This window comes from Catharus ustulatus, chromosome 2 (genome assembly GCF_009819885.2).
Source record: "Catharus ustulatus isolate bCatUst1 chromosome 2, bCatUst1.pri.v2, whole genome shotgun sequence".
Taxonomy (NCBI): domain Eukaryota; kingdom Metazoa; phylum Chordata; class Aves; order Passeriformes; family Turdidae; genus Catharus; species Catharus ustulatus.
Window position 1 is genome coordinate 116,180,592 of NC_046222.1, and position 26,480 is coordinate 116,207,071.

The window sequence follows — 26,480 nt, forward strand, 5'->3', positions numbered from 1 at the left end:
ACCTATTTCATTTCCACTCCATCATTTACTGCTTATAAAGAGAATAGATGTCAACAACTAAACTGCCTGTAGAGACTGAACATGACCCTGACCTTTCTTAGAGCCCACAGGCATGACTGAGATCCACCTCCCACTCACTGGAAGGTTACAAATAGAACTTTACTCCATCCTCATCACAAACCTCAACTCAGCATCCAGTTTGGTACCACAGCCTTGAAAGAACATCTTCGAAGAAATGTTACACAGCAGAAATTTTCCTTGGGATCTAATGCCTTTATCTCTTCCACAAAAAGCAAGAAACCAAAAGGCAACATAGAACACTACTAGGTGGGAAAAAATAATGAAATTTTGCTCATCCCTTGCCATATATTTCAAATGATAAGATAATATTCTCTGCTGTGATTGTTAACTGCTCATGGCTTAACTACTACTTTTTTTTTCCAACACAGTGAGTTGAACAGTTGGACAGTTCTACTTTCAGACTCCCAATAATTTGCATCACCAATATGACATTAAAGGCTTTTCCTCTTCTTGTCACTAAGATGTATGTTGCCACAGTCTAGAAAAAAGTTGACAAAAACTATGCTGTAACAGATTGTTTTCATTCAGATCCAAGAATTGCAATAATTTGTTTTGCACCTTGACAAGTTTGCCTGATGGGCTTTTCTTCAAATTTATGTTTAATTTTTTTTTTTTTTACATATTTTAAAATTGATTTGTGATAGGTATAAAACCAAAAATGAGAAGGAATTCCAGGACATAAAGTGTGCAATATGTAAATGATGCTTCAGTAAATTAATGAAAGCCATGCTGTGCATTGGATCTGATCATATTTTTTTCTTGTAAATCAGAATAAAGTTTTAAAATGTTAAATAAATAGCATGCACAAACAGACTGTTAAATTACTAAGTACTTTTAAATTCAAACAAACAATAATTCCTGTAAGATGTTCAATCCCTCCAGTGTTACTGTGGCTGCAATATGACCAGGACATGTCCCTTCTGTGAGAGAACCAAATATTTTGGAAAGTTGTACAAGTGATAAGGTGAACATGCTTTTTAAACAAAAGAAATATGTAGGAACAAGTTGGAGGATCACCAAATAATCAGAATGTCTGGATTTTGGCCTTCTCTTTAATATGATCCACCTGTATTAAAAAACCTCTTCTCAAAACAGGAAAAGATGCTCTCCTGCTTCATTTCCTGCAATTCTCTGTTGGAAACCATCAGAAAAGCGAGGTCAGACATAGAGATCACCATGTGGCCTCCAGCATCCTTCTCTTTCTGGTTTCCAGAGCTAAAGCTTGAAGAGGCAGTGCACTACTTGGGCTGCTTCAATCTCATATCACAATATTACTTGGAAAATTCAAACATATTTTAGCACTGGGCAATGATGATATAAAATGCATGATCATTTAACAGTGTGTCAGTACTTCTCAGTGTCACATATTATGTTCTGGGCTAGTCAGGAATTCTGTATTAGAACCCTGAAACACAATTTTTGTCTCCCCCTGCAAAAAAATTTACTGAATTACAGATCCATTATTGGAATATATTACCATATTTAGGATGTCAGTTGTATCCCCAAGGTTTCTGTCAATATTTTCATTATCTGAATCTTGTTCTGAAGAGATGTCACCAGGTTTATCTTTTTGATGATTATTTTCTGCAAGGTAAAATAGGGGGGAAATACACAAATGTCATAGGAACAAGAATTATACAGCAAACAGAACACCCCACATAAATAGAGATTGTTCCTCTTTTGCTAACATAGAACTGAAGTCCTCAAAATCTTCATTCCCCCAGCCCAAGACACAGCAGAAACACTTCCATCTCCTTTCATCATTAGCAACAGAGGTAGCTCATCAATCTGGTCTCATTGCACTGTAGATCTCTGACTGTTTCTGCAATTTTTCAAAGCCCAAATATTACCTGGGACAAAGATCCTTTTAGATAATCTCTTTAATAATGGGGTAACAATTAGACCAAATTAGCTGCAGTTGTGTTATCTCCATTGTACATTATCTATGAAATGGATGGAGAGACACTGAACATAAAGCAGCATTATAAAAATGTCCCTACATCATTAAACTCATCAGATCTATGACCATTTTGTACAGCACAAAACCTGAGGTTTTAGGCCTAAGACTCTAAAGCAAATTCAAATTTCACTGCATTGCTTTCCTGGAACCAGAAATTATAATGGACATGCTAACAGATTTTTAAAAAATCATCTTCATTCAATGAAATGAATTACTTGCAAATTAGATCTGTCTGTCCAGTAAATCTGAGCTAACTCTTACACAGAAGCTCTGCATTCTGCACTTTTCAGCATTTTTCTTTCTAGGAAACCACACAGGTCCAGGATTCCAGACAAGTACAGAACTGCTCTAGAGGATCTGTGCCAAAGTCCAGGGCTGTATTATGGTTATCCAGACTTTTCCATCAGCTACAATATTATAAATCATTATTACCTTAGATAACAAAGAGTGAAGAGTACTATGCTTTCCAAGTGAAGAAGAAAGGTCCTGTAAGAGCTAGTAGATCTCTTTTCTAATCCAAATTCCTTGTAGGCTTACCTATGTCCTTAAGATTGTTCCTAATTTTTTTCTGTAATTCCCTTTTTTGTGTGTGTGTGAAAACAGAGTAAGTATTTAATGTTCTCACAGTATTTTTGTGAAACCTTATTTGTAAAGGCTTAAGGAACCACAGGTACAATTTTTAAACTGTTTTTCTTTCACTCAAGCCTCCTCTTAATCTTCAAACTTGTTTTGCAAACATGAACAGTGTGAGGCAATTTTTGTCTGCATTTCTCTGTGTTCATGCCTGTGTGGTACCAGATCCCCCTGAGGTAAGACTGAACCTGAATCCTCTTTCAGGTTCAAACTGCACATTTGTCTGTGAGTGATGAGAGCCAAACCATATCAGAAAACAGCAATGAGATATGGGGACACTTCACCTTTTTCATGGTCTCCATCCCTCCCAGATTCAGCTTTAGGATGACTTGTTGCAGAAAACCAGAATGGGCTGGTTTTGCTTGTCACAGGCAATGAAGATTTTAAGAATCCTTCCCCCATTGGAGGCAGAGTTTGTGCCATCCGAACAAACTGCTCTGGTGACCTTTCCTTTAGAAGATTGAAAAACAACAGATTGAGAAAAATGATAGAAGAAAAAAATGTAAATATCTCATACTTATCAGTGGTATTTAATTTTAGCTGATGATAGTGTTGTAACTTAATAAGCATAAAAAACATCTTTTATATTCTAATTATTCATAGTACTAAAAAGTGGGCAGGTACATAGTGGGATTTTAAAAATCATTTCTATGCAATCCTAACATATATAAAAAGGAGAAAAATATCTTTTTTTTTAATATAAAATGACAAACTAGTCTCTCAAATACCATCAAGGTATTTAATCCACAATATCAATACATTTTTACAGAATAAATTCAGGTTTTGGTAGAGTTAATTCTTAGACAGGTAAGTGAAATGATCCAACTCACTGTGCTGTTCAAGAAAATCATATGGAATGTGTAGTGGAGATAAAAGAGCAGAAAGTAATATTTTAAGTAGCTACATCTAATATTCTCCTTTTTCTCCTTTGATATTTTATAAACCATAAAATTGTTTCATGTATTCAAGGACTCAGAGGAAACAGTGAAAGAGTCAGGTTCTTGTTATTTTTTTTTTAAATATTTCTAAGATAGTTTAAAAAATGCAAAGGAATGGGTATATTTTAGAACAAAAAAAATTACAAACCCAGTTTGAATCTCTTTCACAGCAAACTCTGACCAGTACTTTTTTTTTTTTGTTCTGCATAATTTTTAAGACCAGAGTAAATATATATTTTTCACATTATACATTAAAATGAAACACATAGTTTAAGAAGATATATTTAACTGCTTGGCATATGCTGTGATTTTAGCTCTAAAAGTGATTTTGTTCCCTGAAAGAAATGGCAACTCTAAATATCTCTGAACTTACCCTCTCTCGGCGTCGCATTCGTGCGGCTGATAACTGCAAAGTGTTTGCTAGTACAAAGTCCCCACCCATTTGAGGGATAGTAGCAGTCAAACGAGGCTCATACAAATCTTCCAAGAGTACCTCAGATCCTTTAGGTCTTGGAGCAGCAAAAACCAGCATGTGACAACCACCACAAGCAACCTACAGCTCAAAAAAAGGTCTCATTACTTCATTTGCAAGTATCAAGGATGCACTTTTGTTAGAATTATCTCCAGGGGTTTACATGATAAGAAAAAATGCAGTGAAATAAGACATCTCAAATGGATTCAAATATAGTTCCCAATTACACCAGTAAGTACTTAAAAATAATTATGTTTATTAAAGTGATCCATGTTCACTTCTAGTTAGTTAAATAAAATATATTTGTATTGAACAGAAAAAAGACAGGTCCATCAAATTTTTCATATAGAAGATGGCAAAGATATTTCCACTGATTTTCAGGAGATTTTAGCTTATTATTTTGATACAAGTCAAATGAGAGCAATACTGATAGTTTTAGTGACTCAAACCTAAATGTTTCATCACAAAATCAGCAAAATGTAAAACAGATTCGACACCCTCCAGTAGTCAAAATATTATTATGTAAAGATCAGAGGTTTCACTTTTCAAAAGGTTTAAAACACTCACTGCTTCCAATAAAACTTCCTTCATCTGTAATTCCAGTAAACAAACAAAAGTGATCAATAGGGTTTTGTCCCAAATTTTGTTCAATTCTGAGTCATGTTAGCATTTTTGATGCTGACAATTCTGGGACAATTATTTCTTCTGTACCTCAGGAAGCAGAAGGAAAAACTTCCCTTACACAATTCTCAAAAGAAAAGACTATTCCTGGTTTCTTGTCCAGTTTGGATTAAAAAACCTAACACCTCGAATTTTCTTAAGATTTAAAGATATCCTACTATACAAAAATTGCCAAAATTGAAAAGATTACTCTCTCGTGTTTACAGAAAAGAAATAAATTTCCCAATACTTCCAACCATCCAAGAGCAATAAAAAATTCAGCTTAAAGCCACCACAGCTCTGAAGACCAAACCACTGTGGCACAAGAGTACTGAATGAAACCCTAAAGAGTAATCTCTGTGTTTAGCCAAAGACATTATAAACTAAATGAAAACTGTGCTATGCATGTATAATTTCCTCTTCAGTTTGTGTTGTCCACTATTTAAATGTTATTGAAAGAAATAATTTCAACTCTCATTAATAGTATGTTTCATAAAAAGATAAATATCTTGGTGTCTGAAAAGAATGAAGAAAAGATTTACCAAAAGGACTGTGAACTTCAGGAAATTGTAACACAGAGTGGGATCAAACAGATTTGTAAAACTCTCTTCTCCAAATCCTAACTTGCCATGTCGTCCATCTCCAAAAGTAAACATGAGGCCATTCTCTGCATATGGGAATAAAAAGAATGTTAAAACAAAGATTCAATACCAAACCAGGACAGAATCATTACAAACAAAGTAACAGGTCATGAAAGGAATATTTCCCTTCCGAAAGCAAAACCTGAACAATTATTTTTAGATCTTCAACAGATAAGTATTATTAAAAAATATGCTTTTTTTTTCGGACAAAGTACTGTCTGAGATGTTGGTCTAGACAATTTGTAAAAAAAACCACCCCAGCAAAATAATAAGATTTAAACTGTACAAAAACCCAAAGGTTTCTAAACAATAATATTTGTTAGGAAGGCATGATTAGGAGGTTATAATTCCCCAGGAGATACAGAGTTCTGCATGGCATGGCTGTGAGTCAGAAATTCCTATTGAATTCAGCTTTTTCACTGGCTCATTTCACCTTTAGAACCAGTAATAGATAAGTCCGCCACTCCCCATTGCACAAGGAAAGCTTTCACAGTATAATAGAGAGTTCTGGAAGTGGTTCCAGAATTTTGCACTCCCATACCTGCTATCACAGCAGAGTGATTTTCCCCACATGCAATGTTACATATTTTATGCCTCTTCAAGTGTTTCACAGGCTTCGGTACTGAACTTTCAAACACAAAAGTTCCATGTCCCAGCTGCCCATATTGTCCAAGTCCAAAAGTATAAACTGCTTTCTCTGAAATTACACAGGCAAAGTTAACAACAAATATGCTGATATGTATTTTTTTTTTTTAATTTATAATAACCTGTGTTCTATTCACCAAATGGAAGGCCACTAACCTGTAATTAAAAAACGTTTAATCAAGTAAAAAATGTAACAGCTAATCAATTACACTTATCAATTATTAATATGCAACAAAATAAAAAAAAACAGGAATTGAAGCACTAAAGTAGACACAGAAAATAATTTTAAATGGTTCAATATGCCACATATTTTCTAACATAAATGTAAAATAATCCACTGATCATATGTACACAAACTTAAAAAATGTATGGGAATTTACATACTGCAATCAATTCAAGACCACAATGTTTATATATATATCTATATGCATTTTCACAATAGCCTCATCTTAATTTCTCATTAGCTCCACGAACATTGTATGATCCTAAATTTAACAGACAAGACCTCATAATTTGTATGTAAGAAGAGACTGGAGCAGTAACAGAATAGGTTTCAGTATTCTGTTCAGCTACCAAATCAGCCCTGCAATAAATACAGAGAACACTATAATTGTGTTATCTTGTGACAGAATAATCATCTTTCCACATTTACATTTTGTCTGTTTAATGGACTGTCTGTGCCAGGAAAAAGAATAAGAGCTTCTCCAAAGCAATAAAGATTCTTGGTGTGTCCATCCCTGGCACACCGTCACAACAGGGGAAGATTGTGAAGCTTGGAAATCTTGATGAGGTCATGCTTGAACAGAAAAGTTTTATGGCAAAAAAGGAGAAGTTTTCCTAGAATTTCGTTTCCTGCCCCTTTTTCTTTTGCATATGGGCAACAAAGGCAAAGTGAGAGAAACTCTACTTAAAGCGCTTCAAAAATTATTATGAGAAAATGGGAAAGATTATGAATTAACAAATAATATTCCATGTTAAGTTAAAAGAACTTTCCAATTTCAAAGGAACTGTGATGAAATAGTAACGTTACATATGGAAATTATCTTTCTAGGAAAATCTTTTCCTTTCTGTTCCTTATAAGTTGGTCCATACTAAGATGCCATGAATTTACACCATTAAAAAAGAGCCCACTTTTTATTTTTTACATTATAGACGAAAAATATTGAGTAAACCTGTTCTTTTTACTAAATGTAATAGTAAAGCTCCCTCTGCTGGAAATTTAAATGCAAGAAAGTACAACCTTCTTGGGAGTTTTATAAAATGAAAGAAGTAGTAAGAATTCTCCTGTAATATTTAGACTTCCTGCATAAAAATCAAGAAACTAAGCAAACAGAAGTCTCATCTTTATTGTACTAAAAAGCTTTCTCTGGATGGCTGATTCCAAAAATTCTGTTTAGAATAACTGTATTTGTTTTAACAATTCTTTGGAAACTGTCAGGTCTTGTAACTACATGGTTTTATCTGATGAACATAATTAATTTGAGTGAACTGCAAGGGTTTTTTCTTTAATCCTAGCATGAAATATGCAACATCTTCTCCATTTGTGTTGAGAGGGGGATGTTCTCAAATGTTAACTTTAAAAGTGCAGGGAATTTTTTCTTCACTCTGTTTCTACTAAAAATGAGGAAAAAGGCCAATCCCAAGCCAGGTTAGAGTGCCTTTATATGATGAATAATTTCTTCTGCTGCCCTTATAGACCAAGGGCACCTGAATGTTGCTCCTCCTAAATTTGCTTCTCAGTGAATTACCAGGGTAGAGAAAGAAAAAGCCCTGCACCTTTCTTAAATGATTCACCATCCTGGTACAGAAGTGAGGTCAAACCTCACTAATAACTGCCTTCAGTGGAAATGAGGCATTTCCTCCAATCTGACTTTATAAATGTGTGGAAAGAGAAGTATGGCAAAGGAACCTCACACACTTACTGGTAAAATGACAGAGGTGAATTTCATCATTCTGAACACAGCAGCAGCCCATGAGAGGGCCCTTGAAGGATGAAGATAAATGGGTTCAGAGCTTGCACAGAAGACAATGGACCTCCAGCACCTGACTGCTGGAAGAGCTGCTTCGTTACTTCCTATTTCCCTTTTTGGAAGAACAGGGATATTTCCCTGTAAGTGGTTATCTTCCATCTTTGCAGGCATCTTTTGCAATCTCTGTGACCATTTGCACTATCAATAAAACAGTCCTAGCCAAAAAGCTATACACCCTTCACATTATTGTTTAGAACGTGCCATTTGCTGACAGAACTGCATGAGCTCAAAGAACATTTTTCAGAATCATGCATCTAAGGCTATAGATGAAGTTAAAAAGTCCACAGAACTAAAAAGGAAGCAGACAGGTAAGTTCTTATCATAGAAACACAGAATGGCTTGGGTTGGAAGAGACCTAAAGATCAGCTGCTAAGGGCAGGATACTTTTCACTAGACCAGGATGTTCAGAGTCCCCTCCAGCCTGGTCTTAAACACAGCCAGGAATGGGGCATCCACAGCTTCTCTGGACAACCTGTGCCAGGGCCTCACCACCCTCACAGTAAAGAATTTCCTCATAATATCCAATCTAAACCTTCTCTTTTTCAGTTTGAAGCCATTCCCCCTTGTCCTATCACTCCAGGCTCCTGTAAATACTCCCTCTCCATTATTTCTTGTGGGCTCTGTTCAGGTACTGGAAGACTGCCATAAGAACAGCCCAGAACCTTCTCTTTTCCAGGCAGAACAACTCCAATTCTCTCAGCCTTTCCTCACAGGGGAGGTGCTGCATCCCTCCAATCATACCAGTGGCCTGTCCACATAAATTAATTTCCCTTGAACATTATTGTCATTATTATTATTATTACTGCTACTACTACTTTAACTATTATGCCAAAGAACTATTCACTCTCACAAATAGCTTTATCTTTAAACAGCTTATGCTGAAAAATGTTACTGTAAAAAATCAACTGTCAACACAATGTTCAGAATTACCAGAGTTAGTAACTGGATTTAGGGATTTCAGTATAAATAGTATACAGATTTAAGAATGGTTTGAAAAATCTAATAATCCTATATGGTCTGAATCGTGAGTTCTGCCAGGAAAAGGTAGAGCTTTTACATCCTTTTTGTCCTCTTTCAAAAGAGTGCCTTGGTTTTCTTTTCTTTTTAAAGACCTTGAGACAGAAGATGAAAAATCCCACATTTTACATACTAATACACTAATGTTCTTATGTCAAATGTTCTATTCTCAAAGGTCTGCTTCACTTTTTCCTTTGAAGAGTTCTCTTTGCTTTCCTTCCTTTCAGAGAATGAAAGGAAGTAATATATCCTTCTATAGAAAAAATTATTCCCAGAGGATCTGTCCTCATCTAAAAATACTGCAAGATATTACAGCCACTCCAAATAATCTGTTTCTTCTTCTACAATTTCTAGATTCAAATTCATTATTTTTCTACCTTTTAAAACACCTTCTTGAAAAAAGCATGCAAATTGGGATTGCTGCTCCTGCATATTTCATTTGAAAGTGATGACACCAACAGCTTTCATTTGCAGCAGAAAGCACCTGCAAGCATTGGGGTAGGTGGTGCATTTCTTTCAGTCTCTGAAAGAATGAATCTGGGATGAGGACAGGATCTGCTTGGACTGGGTGACTGACTGCCATGAAATGAATAATTTTGTGCTACCAAGATTTTTTATGATAGAATTTTTAAATGCAGTTCTGTTTATTGTCTGGAACAATTGTAAATATTAAAGGCAGAGGTAAAAGAGCTTGTGAAGAAGATGGTTTCCAATACCACACTCAACATTTCTATAACCAATCTTTTAAAAAATTGGATTGTCTTCTAAATTATTGTTCTCAGCAATTTAATCTCTCTTCTCTGGGAAAAAATAATTGCGTTTCTAATTTTGGAATTTTGGAGCAGAAAATGCCAAAGAATTATTTTAATATATACTTTCTACTTTTTACTCTGATACTTTTTGTAGAGATTCCAAACAGTATCTTGATTTAATAACCTATATAACAGTGGCTCATACCATACAAAATTGCCAATAGAATAGATAACAGTCACAAAAAAAAAATCAAATAAAGTGCTTTGGAATAGACTAATTACACATGAGGGGCAGGAAGAAACTTGCCCTGTACTCTGTAGGATAACTCAATTATGCTTTCTTCTAATTTGATAAACTCTAAGTAGAAATGATGTCAAGAAATGAGCCAAGATGTGTAACAGTTTTCTGCTGTTATGACATATGACATTTCTCTTGTGTTTTTCCTATGTTAAATAAGATAGATGAAGCAAGAGAATATTTAATAGTTACACACTCAATTCTCATTTCCTGAGACTGAAACATCCTTAAAATCTGAAAAGATGCTGAAAGGATGTAAACCACATCAGTAAATATTGTGTTACTAAAGACAAGCAGCACCCATTTTCATGCAGGATGACATTTGAAATTCAGAGTTCCCTCAAAATTGCATTACGTTCTTAATTTATAAAAATGACCCTAAAAGCTCATTTTCATGTAAATTAAATGTAAATGTTTCTGCTGCTCTTTAAAGATATATCATCAGAATTCTCAGCTTCTGGTCACACCCCTTCAGCTCAAGACGCAATTTAGGACTAATTCCAAGTGAAGTTTCTGGTGCAAAGTCATTAATACATGTATGTCACACTCACTTCAAATTTTTAGTATCCATATCTAATTCTTTTCACAACTTTTTCTTCAAATTTTGCTTTGAGTCAGAAAATTTTCTCTATGTCGACACTACTGACTAAGAGTCTTTCATTTGAGACAGTTTTTCCACTATCCTCTACTCTTTCATTTAAAGGGTCTTAGTCAGAAGTTCACATCTGTTACCTATTTAATAACAGCTGAATCACATTTGAAAAAAAACATCTGACTTTTCACTCTTATCACAACTATTAATCTTTAGGAAATGTGCTTTTTGGGGAGATATAATTTTCCTCTTTTTGTGACTCAACTAGGTCATCTGGTATTCAACACTTTGATCATCAGCTGCCAGCTCAGCCAGCACTAAATTTTTTATTTACCTTCTACAAAAGAATTTATTTCCATAAGCAAGTAAATCTTACATACATGTATATTTATTATGGTATTTTCTTCACTGCATTTTTATGGCATTTATATTTCCCTCTTTGTTCTAGCTCTTGTACAGATTTCACTACTATGATGATGGCATCCAGGTCTGTGTCTTTCTTCCAAATCTCTATAACAGTCACTGGTTATAATGATTTTTTATTACATGAAACACCATTAAATCAAAATATCTATTGGTTGAATTCAGATTTATGGTTAAAAAAATAATCAATGATGATAATCAAGTTTTTTCTACAAAACTTCTCATTATAACTCATAAAATAATGCTATGATTTATACATTTGCTGGTCCCAAATTTATGGCAGTTTTTCCACTAATAATGATAATCTGATTTCACATAAAGGAATTTATTTTGTGATACAGAATACTGCCAGGGTAAGACTGTGTGTTGGTGGAAGAAAGGAGACAAAAGCATTGCAATGTAGACAAATGCTTACATAATTTCCTGGAGTGGCTACTGCTGTTTCCTCTTCATAGTTTTCCCAAAGGAATTTTAACCTACCCACAATCTTGCAGCTTTACTCACTACACATGATCTTTCCCAGCATTTCACTTCCACCTTTACTCTCTCCAATGGCTTGCAGCACGACACCACATCATAATAGTCACAATCTCCCTCAGTCAGATATTCAGTTTATATTTTAAAAAGTTTGGCTACATAACCTTGAAGGCACATCACAAGATTGCTAAGAGACAACTATAGAGAACCTTCAGAATACAGATTTAAAGACTGATATCTATACATGCAACTTGGTTTTACAGCATTCTCATTTTGGCAGAAATAAAATTACAGGCTATAGATTTTTACACATATTATATTCATTACAAGCTAAAGTTGATATTTTTTAATTATCTTCAGGTAAAGTCAAACTTATCTTTCCTGCTTCTACACCACTCTAGGTGAGGATAGGATTTGTGGAAAGGAATGGCTGGCACTGCTTGGCACATATGCCTTGGAAAAGCTAAGTCACCTCTGGCAGACAACTATTTAACAGCTCAATAACACACAGCATTTTCCAAGTACGTATGTGTGGCCCTGTGAACTAATATGCAACAGTTATATTTGCTGACATTTTCATAACCTGTACAATATGTCAAATGTATATGTCTGTAGTAGTTTCATATTTATGCTAAAGATTCTGCTCAAAAGCACAAACAAATTCTGTATCACAATAAGAGATATTTAATCCATTCAGGCATGCAGTAGATAGTGAAGCTACTTGAAAAGTGGTTTCCTACATACTTTCCTAAATATTCAAGAGCATTTAAATTTATTACAGAATGGAAGCTTTCCTCTAGAATTTCCCTCTCACTGCAATAACAATTCCAAGCTCCTTAGAGGAAAGAAACATCAATCATCTGTGTTGCACCAGGTGGTGCAAGTTTATTACAACTCCAGTAAGAAAGGCACTCAGCCTATGTAAAGTTCTCTTAAAATGCTATTTATTGGAGCTAAGACTATAAAGAAAAAGAGAACAGGATCAATAACCTTCTGTCCCTTCAGAGGCTGGGAATTCCAAGCTGTGTGGAATTGAAAAGGACCCCAGCATGCTGTGTAGATCCTATCCATGGAAGGTTACCTCAGTTTGAGCTCTTTCAGGATTTTCTTAAATCCAAACCAAATCTATACATCATTTATACTGATAAATTCAGCATTTTATAATGAATATAAAGGACATTCATATGGGAACTTGCTGCTGAAGTTTCAGATAAAAGCAAGGAAAGGCAAGGGGTGTCAACCAGGAGCTGCCTGGAAGTGCCTCTGTTAAAATCACCTGGCCAAGTTCATTCTGTAGCCAAGGGACATGGGCAGTGCAGAAGAGGCCTGCCTTAGCTGGGTGGTACATGGATTTCCACCTTCTTGGTGTACAATGGTCTTCCAGTTAGGATCAGCATCCAGCATTTCAGTGGGATGTAAATTCTTTAGAATGGAGTTTAAATTACAGGGCTGTAAGAAAAGCCAGTTAAATTGTATACCTGTCAGCACCACAGTGTGTTCTCCACCACAAGCAACCTTTTTAACCTTTTCCATAATTCCCAGTACAGGCTGTGGGACCCTATTGTTCTTTAGCTGTTCAGGGAATAATCCCAGTTTCCCATTCAGAGGTTCTCCAAAAGTATAGAGCTCACCATCTCCTGTGAAAATATAGAACAGAGCATGGTTTTCAGCACACACTCAGGAGCAAGGATGGGTTGTCAAGACCGCTGCAGACACGAATTATAAAGACAGAAAAGTGTATGAACATTACAGGATAGCTGAACATATTTGTATAAAGCAGCAAAAAGCACTCTGCTCTGATGGGACACAAAGGTGCTAGATTTTAGTCCCCTCCAAATTCAGAATCACAGTATTTAGCCTGCAAGGAATGTAGCCATAGGAAAAACAAAACCATATGCATACATCCTGCTTCTGAGAGGTGGTAATGCCCTCTGTAATCAGTATTTAACTGAAGTTGCTCGAAAGAATCTGAACTGAAACAGAAAATAATTTTGATAGAAATCAAGCAGGGTCATCCCAGAGCATGTGGCACAGGATTGTATCCAGATGGTTCTGGAATATCTCCAGTGAGGGAGACTCCACACCCTCTCTGGACAATCAGTTCCAGTGCTTGGTCTCTGCACAGTGAAGAAATTCTTGCTCATGTTCAGGTGGAACTTCCTGGCCATCAGCTCCTGCCCGTTCCTGCTGTGCATTGCTGGGAGCAGGAGCAGAGCCTGGCCCATGCTCTGCCCTCCCTGCAGACACTGACACACAGCCTCATCCTCTCAAGGCTTTCTTACATTCTTCTACACCTCTTTTCTGAGTTTTTTGCACTTCTTAAGAACCAGCAAATTACCTCAGCTGCAAAAAAGTTAAATTTCATTTAATTTCAAACCTATGGACCGTGTTAGGCTTCTCTGCTCAGTTTGATTTCCTGTTTTAATTCTGATTTTGTTCTTATATCTATGTGCAGAAATACTCTGAACAGGCTTATACTTTGCTGTTATTTGCATCAACATCAATTTTCTGTTCTAAAAGAGTAGCCCAATTAAAAAGATAAAAATCAACTGCAGTGTGAGGTTTTCTGTAACCAAAATTCTTCTGACAAAAAGAGATTTTATTAAGCATTCTAAGTGGAAAGAAAGAAAAAAAACCAGAACAAAAAAATCCTGCATTTTTTGGAACGTATGTATTTTTTCAATGCTCTTAGATCAGCCATATATTTCTAAAAACAAGTTCAAAAAACCCCAAAAGCACTTGGGAGATAACTACTTATGCAGTTCTCTTTGAAGAGACCAGCAGTCCTTTTTAAACACTATTGCACTGAAAAAAATTAATCCAATCACTATCTAATTAAGAGGATTAGAGATTCAAATGGCCAAGCCTCCCAAACTAATCAAGTTTATTACATTTTTTCCACTTAATAATCCAGCCAACAAAGATAAAACCATTTACCAAAGCAATTTTTGAATACATTACACATCCCTTTTAGGCAAATAGTGGTCTAAAAATGATGAAAAATAGCAATCAAGCATAAACAGAACCCAGTCAAACCAAGATAAATTTTGAGTGCGGTATGTGTGCAGTACATCTGCATGCTGAGGACACGATGTACTGTGTGCAGCACACCTGAATTTTAAGGACATTTTGTTCACAACAAAACCTGGTTATTTAATTTTCTCCCCTCATATGAGTCACACTCTCACATGTTGAACTTTGCCCAATGTGGCACATTTTCTGTATCACTAAACTTAAAACCACAGGAGCAGATCAAGAAATGGACAAATGGAAAACGTCCCTCAAAGGAAAATGTGCATTTGAGAGTAGATAATACACCTGGCTGGTGGCAAATGAGGGACAAAAGTACTGGATAGCTCTAAGATTTCTTGAATAAATAAAGAAGAAAAAGAAAAGAAATAATTATTAAGACCAAATTGGTTAAAACAGTCTCAAACACTTAAATTCAGAGCTTGGAAGAGTTTGTGGGATGAATGATTCTTAAACCAGTTCTTAAAAATAACAACAAAATACATTAAAAAATAATTCAAGGAACCTGCAAAGCTCTCTATGAAAAGACATCTTCTCAATAATAATCTACCTTGATTACAGTTACAGTTTAGGCAGGGGAAATTCTGAAGGGGTCTAATATATTGAATTCCTTTCTGTTTCCACAAATCCAATTCTGCTCTAGAACCCAGAGCAGTGGTGAGCTACATCAGATTTTCTTGCTCTCCATCTCCTGCAGTGGAAAAATGAGCTGTACATGCTTGCCAAGTTTAATGATTCCTGAAAAATTGTCCCCTGCTGAGTGTGTGGTCAAAGGAAAGGCAAGTAAAGATCTGTGTAAGTGCTCAAAATTGTTGCTGCACTCTCACAGCAGTTTATTTCTGTGTTGATTAGCTTGAGACATAACCCTAACAATGTCCAAAGCCTGCAAAAAGGGAGGAAAGGGAACACACTGTGAAAAAATCCTAAAGAGAACTGGAAGCTACAGACTAAGAATTTCTTTTCACTGAACTCTTTGACAAATGCAAAGGAGAGGGAAAGGGAGCAAACAATCATCTTTCCAATATGAACTGAATAATCAGACTACTTCCTAATTTGCACATGGAGTTGAGTCAGCCATTGTCTGTGCATGTGCCTAGTCTAAATTCCAGAAGTGTTTTTTTTTTAATTTAAAATATTCAGGATTTATTTTGTTCTTCTATTCTACAACCACTTTGGCACAGTGTACACAGCAGAATACAGGTGACACATGTTCAGCAGTTACATTATTGTCTGCAAAGGAGGCCTTCTACAAAGCAGGAGGAAGAAGGGTGTCATCATTTTTTTGGAAGTATAAGAGACATTGCTCTTGGCTTTATAGCAGTTAAACACCTTAAAGATAAAAGCCTACTAAAAAAAATCTGAAACCCAGCAATTTCAAAGAAATAAGAACTTTAGTTTAAAAAGAGAAAAAAAAAAAGCTGGAATCCAAATGTCACCATTTTTTTATTTAATACTCTCTTATTAATGAACATCCTGCCCTGGAGAGGGCACTCTGTGTCCACACTATGTTTTCTAGTGTCTTCATGAGCCACTTTTTAGTTTTAACCCAGAAATGCCTGTGCTCCCAGCAGGTTTTTCAGCCAGCACACACCTTATGTTAAACAGAAACATATTAAGAAAGGGAACCATATGGTGCCATGCTCATCACTTAAGCCTGACAGCATTTACCAAGTCTTAAATCCTGCAAGTATGTTATACTATTAAAGACTGTGTATTGTTTGATGTCTAAAAATCAAGATGTGGTAATTCTATAGAATTCTAATAAGTAACACATCCTGTGACTATGGTATACTCAGAATAAATGCATAAAGTTAATTTTTAAACACGGTGTGGATACACACTGACAGTAGTGTAACAGAAAATCGATTCTGCAAAAGCACTTGGATATCCAATACTAAATTTTTACAGTAGTTGAAATATCAGTCAAACAAACTGTTGGCAAGGGGCCAAAGGAAATTAATTAAAAAATTTATGCTTTCACCACAAAGAAGGCCATGTGTGTGTCAGTTGCTTCAGTGACATAGAGTGAACCTAATTCATGCAGGACTTGCAGATATTAAGGCTGAAAATTAAGATTTTCCATCTCATACTCAGGTCTGTTTAAGAAGTAACAGGTTCAACACTCCTCATTTTCACAGGTGATAGCCAGTTCACTCTTCCTATTAATGTATTAAGAAGCTACATTTTTCTAAACTAGGTACAAGCCTTTTTTTCTTATCCACTTCCATTAAAAGTTTCCACTTCTTAGGGCACTTGGCACACACTGCTCTCTCTTTACTCTTAGATGTTTGTGCTCAACCCTTCTACTAATGAGAACTTTCGTGAAATCCTGCTGCACTCCTGGACCTTCAGCTCTTGGCTCGAAGGCAGAGATACACACATTACTGCTCCATCTTTGAAGCAAGTATCTTTTTCCTCCCCATTTATTCTGAATCCAAGAAGCTGTTTTCCTGACAGGTGCTGAGGTTCTGATCAGCCCCAGACACTTAATCCATTTACTGTAATAAAGCATTTGTAATAAAAGTTGCTAGCATAACACTACTAGCATAACACCTAATTAATATTTGTCCACTGTAGCAAGCTCTCATTCTGTTAACAGCATGTTCTCAGAGAGCAATATAGATATTGTATGTGGAAAAGTAACATTTATCAAGTAATCTGGGAAAGGTATCTGATGGAATAGCTCCTGGGTACCCATTAAAAGCTTTACAATCGAAACTATCGATCCTTGGAAATCTTTAATTACTCTAAGGGGACCAAACAGTAAAGTTTAATAATGTAAATCTATATGGTTGAGAGGAATTCATAGCTGCTCATACATAATGCCATCAATACTGGCTGATAATAATACTGGTATTATTAAAAGATGAGTGAAATCTTGACTTTAGAAACCAATGGAGAGTTGGGAAGAGAGAGGTGGAAAGCAGCAGGGAGGAGGTTTGGTTTGGAGATCAGACAACAGCTCACTGTAGTGTTGCTTCTCCTCATATCATGTACTGGAAGTTTAACTGACTTCAAAACTGAAACTTTAAGACTGAACAACAAACTTGGACAAAAATCTTTTACTTCTAACAAGATTAATTTTTTCTCATAACATGGCAACTCAGTTCAATATTGATGTTTCTAGAGAATATGAAGTTTATTATTTGATCATTAAAAAAATAAACCTCAAAAAAGTTGGATTTTTGAAACCATAGTTTTAATCCACAATATATGCAATAATCTCTATGAAAACAAACTGTGATCAGATATTTTATTCCTTCTAATATACTTTCACACAACAATGTGCAAATGCACAAAATTAACTGCAAGTTTTTTCTTTCTGTGTGATACAAAACTACATAGGAGGCTTTCTGTCACATGGCAGTTTCCAACAACTTTAGGGTATCAAGTCTCAAAGAACTATTTGAAAACCACTGTCTTGTCTCCACTAACCTCTATTCCCATTCTCTTACCTGTAATCAAGGCAGAATGATAATATCCACAGGATACAAAGGAAACAGGTTTTCCAATATCCACTTTACAGGGGACACTGGCAGAAGCTTCACTGGCCAGGCCAATCTGACCTTCTGAATTATCACCCCACACAAAGAGCTGCCCATCCTCTATAAAGAAGACATGAATAGTTAATAGATTAAAACCAAAAACTAATTAAAAGTTAATCTATTTATTGAAGAGTATTTCAGAAACTCTGTATATGATACCACTGAATGTCATGATCTCAAGGATATAAAATGATAATTTAGCACAATGCAAAAAAGGAGTTGGAAATAAGAGGGTTTTCCTTAAGCTTTTCAAAAGTGACCCAGAGCACTTGTACACCAACCAGTGTTAGGCCATAAATATCAACAGAAAAAGTACTATGTAAAAAACATTCCTTCAGAGAGAGAAAGTCTGAGTGAGACAATTCAGTTGCCAGAGGCCAATATGAAAATACTACAGTGAATTAAAGGTATCTTCTCATTTCTAGGCCCAAGTCACATGTTTCTCATTTTTCCAAACTTATTCCCTGTACTGACTTTGGTAAGCATCCCACTTATTCATGCCTTATCTTCAGTTCTCCTCACAGGTGGTTATATTAATTCATTTTGCTTTCCTTAAACTAGTAGATATTCCAAGTTTATTAAGATCAACTTCTATTGAAACGAAGACCAAAGGCAACAGTAAAAAAAAAACCCAAAAACGCACAAACAAACAAAAAAACCCCCCAAACAAACAAAACCACCAAAAAAGGCAGGGAACAACATGAAACGTCTTCCAGAAGAGATAAGGTCTTCTCTATGCATATTTATTATTCATGGGAAATAAGTTCTGAATAAGAAATTATCACCTGCAGTGCTACTGAGGTGGTGTTAGGCGCTAATATAATTTCAAATTGTCCTAAAAATATAAAAATTGCAGGAGAACGTCAGGAACTGGCATAAAAATTACCAAAAACCAACCAAGTAGGCTAGCATCTCTCTCAAGTTCTAAAATTACAGCCTCAATAACTGTACCCTAAACAGGTACAGACAAAAGTGCTTTACAGCAAGACTTGAAAAATTGTGTTCTAGGGTAATAAAGGACCACCCATCCAGTGACTGGAAGTATTGTGACTGTGTGGATTTCAGCAGGTTGTGACTTATGATTGGTATCATTCTGCCACCTGAGAAGCAGGTGAGAGGCTCAGTCTCTCCCAGAATTAGTAAGGAATGACCCAGCTGTGCAGTCTGTACCAATGAGCCACAATAGTTGCAGTACCAAGTGGCTACAAAGGAAAGAAGACAGTGAGGATAGAAAATGCACCCACATATGCAGACAGAATGCTGGATTAAATGTCTTCCTGGAACCAGGTTGGACACACATAAATAGATTTTATTAGCAGTTGTTCTCACCAGTTACTGCTGCTGAGGTGTATGACCCAGCTGATAGTTGCTTGATCTTGTGCTGGTTGGTAAAAAAACTAATTAAATGAAACGTGGTCCTTTCCTCTGTGTCACCTAATCCCAACTGACCTTCACTGTTTCCTCCAGTAGCATAGACATTTCCTTTTTCTGCATACAGAAAAGCACAGGTAACACACAGAAAAAAAGAAACCAGAGCAAGTAATTTAATTTTCAATGGAAAAAACATCACAAAAACATTAGGGTCCATTGTCCTGAAACACCCTCCAGCTGAAATTAGCAGTTTCTGTTGTAGCTACCAAGGTTTTCCTGCACACACTTGGAGCAGAACTTCCTAAAAGCCTTAGATGTACTTAGACTGCACTTCCCACTATTCTGGAGACTGATGTAAAAATAAAAGTGATTGGAAATTCTGCAAGAGCTCTGAGAAAATGAATACCAGCAGCTCTGGCAGCCAGAAGCAGCTCCTTCCACAAATAATGTATATTTCAAGATAAAGCAGAAAGAAAAGGTTGGATGACCTTTTGGTTGGATGATCACACACAAAAAACCTGAAGCTGTATCAATATGTAAATTAAATAAATTAATAACTTGATAGTTTTGAGTACTATGAGTGAAATCTATTTCCACTTAGTTTTTTATTAGAAATATTTTACCTATTTTAATATTTAAATAACTTCTGATTCAATTAACCAGGTATTTTTTTAGAATCTTGAATTTAACACTGATGACAGATATCTTCAACTACAGAGAATTTTAAGATTTATATTTTTAATCTTAGTATGCTTCACATCTAAAGTGCTCATCCATGAAGAAACAGATACAGCCAATTTTTAACACAAACCCAACCAAAAATGCGATAACTAAACTGACATATAATTTATAAATGGCCACAAATTATCTAGCCAGCATGTACACCAAAGGTGACTAATATTTACCCTGTGCAGTCTTGCATGCCTGATGGTTATTAATATGTTCTGTTTTATTCTAACAATCTAATTTACAGTGTTCAGGGCCTCCACATATATAAACCTCCTAATAATCCAACAATCCTCTTCACAACATTACTGAAAGTTAAAGTATTGCAACCACAAACATGGCTATTCCATTTCATAAATTATGGGAACATGACAAGAACCTTCATAAATTCTCTGTATACTGTGTCTCTACAAATTTATTTTTAAGTTTAAATTTACAGTTTATTTATTTATAACTTAATAAAGCAACTTGTCATTGAAATAGCAGACTATGTTGTATAACCAGAAATGCAACAAAATTTGAAGACTTGAAAACATTCAGTTCTATTACATTTGTTCAAATATATAACTTCACACAAATAAAGATTATTTGTCAAAGGTAAATTTGAGATGCATATAAAAATAACAATATATTTTTACAAGGCTTAAAAGAAACATTCATAATTGTTACCACACCTCAAATGTCAGCAAGAAATTTTTCCAAATGTCTATTACTAGGAAATACTGTCTAACATTAGTTTATAAATGCATTTGCTCAGAATAAATTTTAAAATTCTAAAAAATTCTGAATTCTAAGCAGTAGATGTCAAACCCCTAAGTTTTAGAAGACCCACTTTAATTTTTTTCCTTCTTCAACACTTCTGGGGTTTCTAATGTAATTTTGCATGAAAGCAAAGGGAGAAATGTATCCTGAATGTATATGAAATAGAGGTTACATACCTGTGTAAACTAAAGTGTGGTTTCTTCCACAAACAGCAAGTTTTGGTTTTTCTGGTTTTAAAGCTAAGAATTAAAACCAAAGAGGAGGGAAAGTTACAAACAAGCTGATATCTACTTCAACAACAAAATGTTCTGTGCTCTAGAGGGAGCTCTGATATCTTCTTTTCACATTTTTAAACACAGAATTATTACAAGATTTGTTGCCCATTTAAATCTAGCACATGACTTATCAAATCAGTATTCCCCCAAGATAAGAAAATAGGTCAAACCTTAAAAACTTAAAACACTCAATGATGATTACTTCATCCCAATGCCACAGTCCCCAGAATTTGCCATTTATGGGATATGCCTCAAAGAATATATTAAGTTGCAGGATAAAATTAAAGATTTAGACTGTCTTCAGCTTTCATTAACAGTGCTATTGTTACTTCCCTCTTAGACTTTTCCCACTATTGTAAATCTTTGAAATCATCCTGTTTCTTTTCTTACCATCCCTACCTCCCTTCATTGTGCTCACATCCCTTTTCTGCTCTCTTCTGATCACTTCCTGATCGCTCAGTTGCCAAGGGCAGCCCTAGCTGGACTAGTGCCTGCATTTTTTGCATGTGTCATTCTGTCTCAACTTCAGCTGAGTTACCACCAGTGAGAGTGCATGGCACACATTCTCTGCAGTCTGGTCACTTTGAAAGACTGGGAATGTATGTGAAGGGAGGCAGGAGTTATTTTGATGGGAAGGACAGAATACAGAAGTTCCTCCTCTCCTATGACTAGTGCACTCCATTTCAGAAATAGAGAGGAAAAATGTCTCCCTGCCTTTTCCATCCTTGCTCCAGTTACTGTTCTTTGTCAACAAATTATCTTCTTTCAGTCATGTCTATGTACCCCATACAATGCTCCAAACCAGGATTATTTTTACATAATAAATATTTAATTGCTTTTCCACTGCTTTAGTCCATAACAAAGCCAACAACAATCATCCCTTTCACAAACCCTTTTTCAGCCCTTCCAGATCAACTTTCATCAGCTCTTTAACTTCTAGATTAAGGTCCCTTCTACCAAGTCACCAAACAAATATATCAACTTTAGATGACCTGCCCCTGGTCTGTCACACAGACACAAACTTAGTTTGCCCAAACTCAGGTTCCTGCCTCGTCTATCCAGCACCTATCACTGCCATCAGGCTAGAACCATAATATTTCCAATGGTGGCTTCTTCCTTTATACCCCAACACTCTTCAACTTCAGAGATTATCTGAATCAGCTCTTCAGAAGCCTGTGCTCCCTCAACTTCCTCCCACTCAGGCTAACCAATTGTATAAGACATGCTATATTTACCATGTTGCTGGTGATTTTTCATAACCAATTTCCTTATTCTCTAATCAAGTCTCAGAAAATGTTTTCTCAGAAAACATGCAGACACAAGCATTTGGCTCCAAGCAGAACCTGAAAAGTGTCCATGCAACCCCATTCCCAAGGCCAAGTGATGACCAAAGGCTAGTAGAAAAGCTCCAGGAATTCCTCCTGCTGTCTACTGCCAAGAGGAAAAAGACACCTCCCTTGTGACTTTTTTCAATGGATGCCAGCTCTGGTTTGAATTGCTGTCATCTTCTTTTCATCTTTTATTCTCCATTGCAATTTGACAGCAAACCCAAAACTTGAAACCAAATCTATTTAAGCCAAGGTAAGAATCAATCTCTCACATGCCTGACAGAAGATGTGTACCTGAGAGCAGTTGCATTCTCCATCTGAAAAGAGATGGAGGCAGGAGCAAATAAAGGACAGTAGAATAAACTAAATCAGGAAGAACAGAGTTTGAACAAGCAGGATAATTTGTTTTTAACAATAAGCTAACAGATCGATCTGCTGGCAGAAAGAGTGAAGATAAACATTTAATAGTGAAAAGAAATGTGTTAATGGGATAGATCTGACTTGACATAAGTAAAGGGATAGGGAAAAGTATTGACTTAGCTTTGTTTGACAAGATAAAAACAGCTAGGAAAGATCAAGAAGATCACAGTGCAATGAAAGCATATTTTCCAACATGTGAAAGAATACAAGAATTTATTTTACTGCCTCATATAAATGCATTAACATTTATGCCCCCTTGGGCATTTCTTATACTTGTTAAAATGTAGCAATACTTGTGAAAAGTTTCTGACACATTTTTTTCATTTACAAAGTTGCTACGAAAATAATGACACAGAGGTTACACAAGGCTGTTGGAACTATGGTTTCTGACACACAAACAATGCAGAGACCAAGTATCTGATTATTATCTGCAGTAAAAAATGAAGGTATGCATTGTCAGAACAGGCAAATACTACATAAAGAGCCCTCAAAAATGACGGAATACTATGTATCTGAAGTAATCCTCAGATGCAAAAGGACTCATAATCCGAAGTAATGGAAAATCAGTAAGGGATCCCTTTGAGCAACCTTCGTGACCTTGTGCAGTAATGTGTACATGAATAAAGAATCAGTTATTTTGGAACTGCATCCTACAAAGTACAGTAATTTCACGAATACAAGCCGCACCAATTTGACCAAAAGTTTGGTGGAAACCCGGAAGTGCGGCCAATATTCGAGGGCGGCTAATACATGAACAAAATTCTAAAAGCTGCCAACACGGAAGTGAGAGCCCGCGGCAGCCCCAAGCCAAGCTGGAGCCCGGCCAGCCCCGGCAGAGGTGGGAAAGCCTGGCAGAGGCGGGGCCTGCAGTGTGGGGGGCGGGCGGCAGAGCCTGAGCCAGCAGGGCGGGGCAGGGGGGGCGGCAGAGCCCGGGCCAGCAGGGCGGGGGAGCCCGGGAGAACTGGGGCTAGCAGTGCAGGGGAGCATGGCAGAAGCAGGAAGGCCGACGGGTGGGGCTGCCTGGCAGCGGGGGAAGCCCAGCAGAATCGGGGCCAGCAGCGTGGGGGAGCCCGGCGGTGCGGGGGCCTGCAGTGCCGGCCAGGGCGAGCAAACGCGGCGGCGGTGCAGACGGGAGGGGGCGGCCAGCGAGCCTGGCAGCGGCCACCCCGCCGGCAGAGCATGGCAGCGGCGGCAGCCCTGCTGGCCGGGCGAGCAAACATGGCGCGGGGCGGCCGGCGTGCCTCGCAGCGGCGGCTGGCCCGCCGGCAGGACGAGCAAACGCGGCAGCGAGGCGGTGCTGACGGGAGAGGGGGGCCAGTGAGCCCGGCGGTGGCTGCAGCACCACCCGGCCGGCCCCGTCGGCAACCATGAGCGGGCCGAGCCTTCCTGGCCCCACCCCGAGCCAGTAAACCCCGCTATGCCGCGATCCTGTTACTAACTGGCCAATTTGTGAAAGCTGCGCACGGATTCTCGCTACGAACGAAAGTGCGGCTAATATTCGGGGTGCGGCTTATCTATTGACAAAGACAGCAACATTGTCGAGGCACCGGAAGTGCAGCTTATACTCCGTGCGGCTTGTATTCGTGAAACTACTGTATCTTTTTGCAGGAGTCTCATTTCAGAAAGGCAAACAAAAAAAAAAGAAAAAAAGGAAATATCACACAAACCTTTTACACATGTTGGTTTGCTGACAGTGTTCTTTGATCCTAGGCCTAACTGGCCCCAGTCATTACTGCCGAACATATATAGTTTGCCTTTTCCTGAAAAAAATCACAGACAGAATCCATACAAGTGTATCAATATTTCATTCAAGACAAGATGGTCATTTACTCACAATGAACTTATTACTTCCTTTTTGATGTAAAGTCTAAGTTTAGGTAATTCAATACATAAGCGTAAACAGTAATTAATATCCTTGTGATTTTACAGTTCAAAAATAGTAATTGCATTGTTTAAGTATGAAATCCTCATACAGAAGAAGAAACATCTTCGTCTTTAATTACAGCACAGATTAAGTGGTCTTCAGAAAACAAGATGTATTTTTGGGCAGACCCTACAGTTCAGAAACCACAGTATTTACAGGCCCCCTTATAAAACAACAGCACATCTAACTGAGCACCCACATCTTTTACTCCAAAGACACAAATGAATAATGCAGCTATTTGATAAATACAAGTACAAATTTGTAACATTTGACTTATTTCATTGTTTAGTGTGGGATATTTATTTTACTGCTAAATGTCTTCTCTTAAAATGATTTACAAATACGCATTTGTATCAAATGTAGTTTCTGGTAAGTTTTCACAAACTGCATTAATTTTTTATTCTGAATATAAAGACAGGATGCATAAATCCACCATGCAGTCAGAAAGTTCTGCAAACCTAAATGTAAACATTAGGCTACAAATGTTCAACAGGGCCAATGCTAGAATCACCTTTCAGAAATTCCTATGATGTGTCATTGGACTTGCATATTTGACCATTGCAAACAATGAACTTATAATTCTGAACAACCAGTGTTTTCTCTGAGGATGGTATATGAACAGAATTTTGTCATCTGGGAAGAAAATTAGCCAAAATTGACTACTACTACTATTTCAAGCAATACCTTAAAATGAACTCATTTAATTTCATTTTTTTTAAGCTATCACATCTTGTACAGCTGTAAAGTTCCCACTGGAAAACAAAATCCTTGTTCCAACAGAAATCTTTGAAAAAACAATAGAAACCGATTTATCAAAAAATCCCACAACAAAACAACACCCTCTCCCCAAAATTCCACCCATTTACAAGGATTAAAAGGACTTTGTTTACTTCTGAAGGTCTGCAGAGATTTGTGCATTAGATTCCAACTTGATGTTGTCACCCTCAACAGTAATTTGGTCATGGAGCTTGTCACTCTCATCATTTACAATAACCACAACCACAACCCATAATAGCAATTTCCATAACCACAATCCATAATAGCAATTTCCATACAATAATATCAAAATAATATGGCTGTTCCCAGTGAAGGTTCTGATTGTGATTTACAGAGACTTTGAAATATGACATTGCAATGTTTTAAATATTACAAAAAACAATCCTATTCTAATAAAAATATCAATTCATTTTCTTAAATATAATCACATAGTTAAAAAGAAAAAAAATGCACAAATGCTTAACTATAACCGGTAACTAAAATCCCAATCAAATTGTTTGATTTTATGATTCTTGGCATGTGGGGCCACGTGTCAATATTACGTCTTTCAAAGAAAGCTGGAAGGGAAGAAAGAGGCCAAGATCATGCTCACAGTGTTCTACTAACAGCATTTATATCTCCTTCCTAATTTTGATAATGCAATCATGTCAGACACATGCAGAGCTGTCCCTGACAGCAAACACACCTTAACAGAAAGGATTTT

The 26,480-nt window shown here is 36.7% G+C and overlaps 1 protein-coding gene across 1 annotated transcript in view; it reads right to left on the minus strand.

Annotated features, from left to right (window-relative positions):
- RPGR (retinitis pigmentosa GTPase regulator) overlaps positions 1-26,480 on the minus strand; it is a 40,626-nt gene that overhangs the window by 6,530 nt on the left and 7,616 nt on the right. The window contains exons 3-12 of the mRNA XM_042779001.1: positions 24,744-24,836; positions 21,230-21,292; positions 19,524-19,682; positions 18,105-18,254; positions 13,098-13,256; positions 5,927-6,082; positions 5,287-5,411; positions 3,986-4,165; positions 2,959-3,124; positions 1,559-1,665 (exon numbers count right to left, since the gene is read on the minus strand). Of these exons, the coding sequence (XP_042634935.1) occupies positions 1,559-1,665; positions 2,959-3,124; positions 3,986-4,165; positions 5,287-5,411; positions 5,927-6,082; positions 13,098-13,256; positions 18,105-18,254; positions 19,524-19,682; positions 21,230-21,292; positions 24,744-24,836 (1,358 nt within the window). The remainder of the gene's footprint in view (positions 1-1,558; positions 1,666-2,958; positions 3,125-3,985; positions 4,166-5,286; positions 5,412-5,926; positions 6,083-13,097; positions 13,257-18,104; positions 18,255-19,523; positions 19,683-21,229; positions 21,293-24,743; positions 24,837-26,480) is intronic.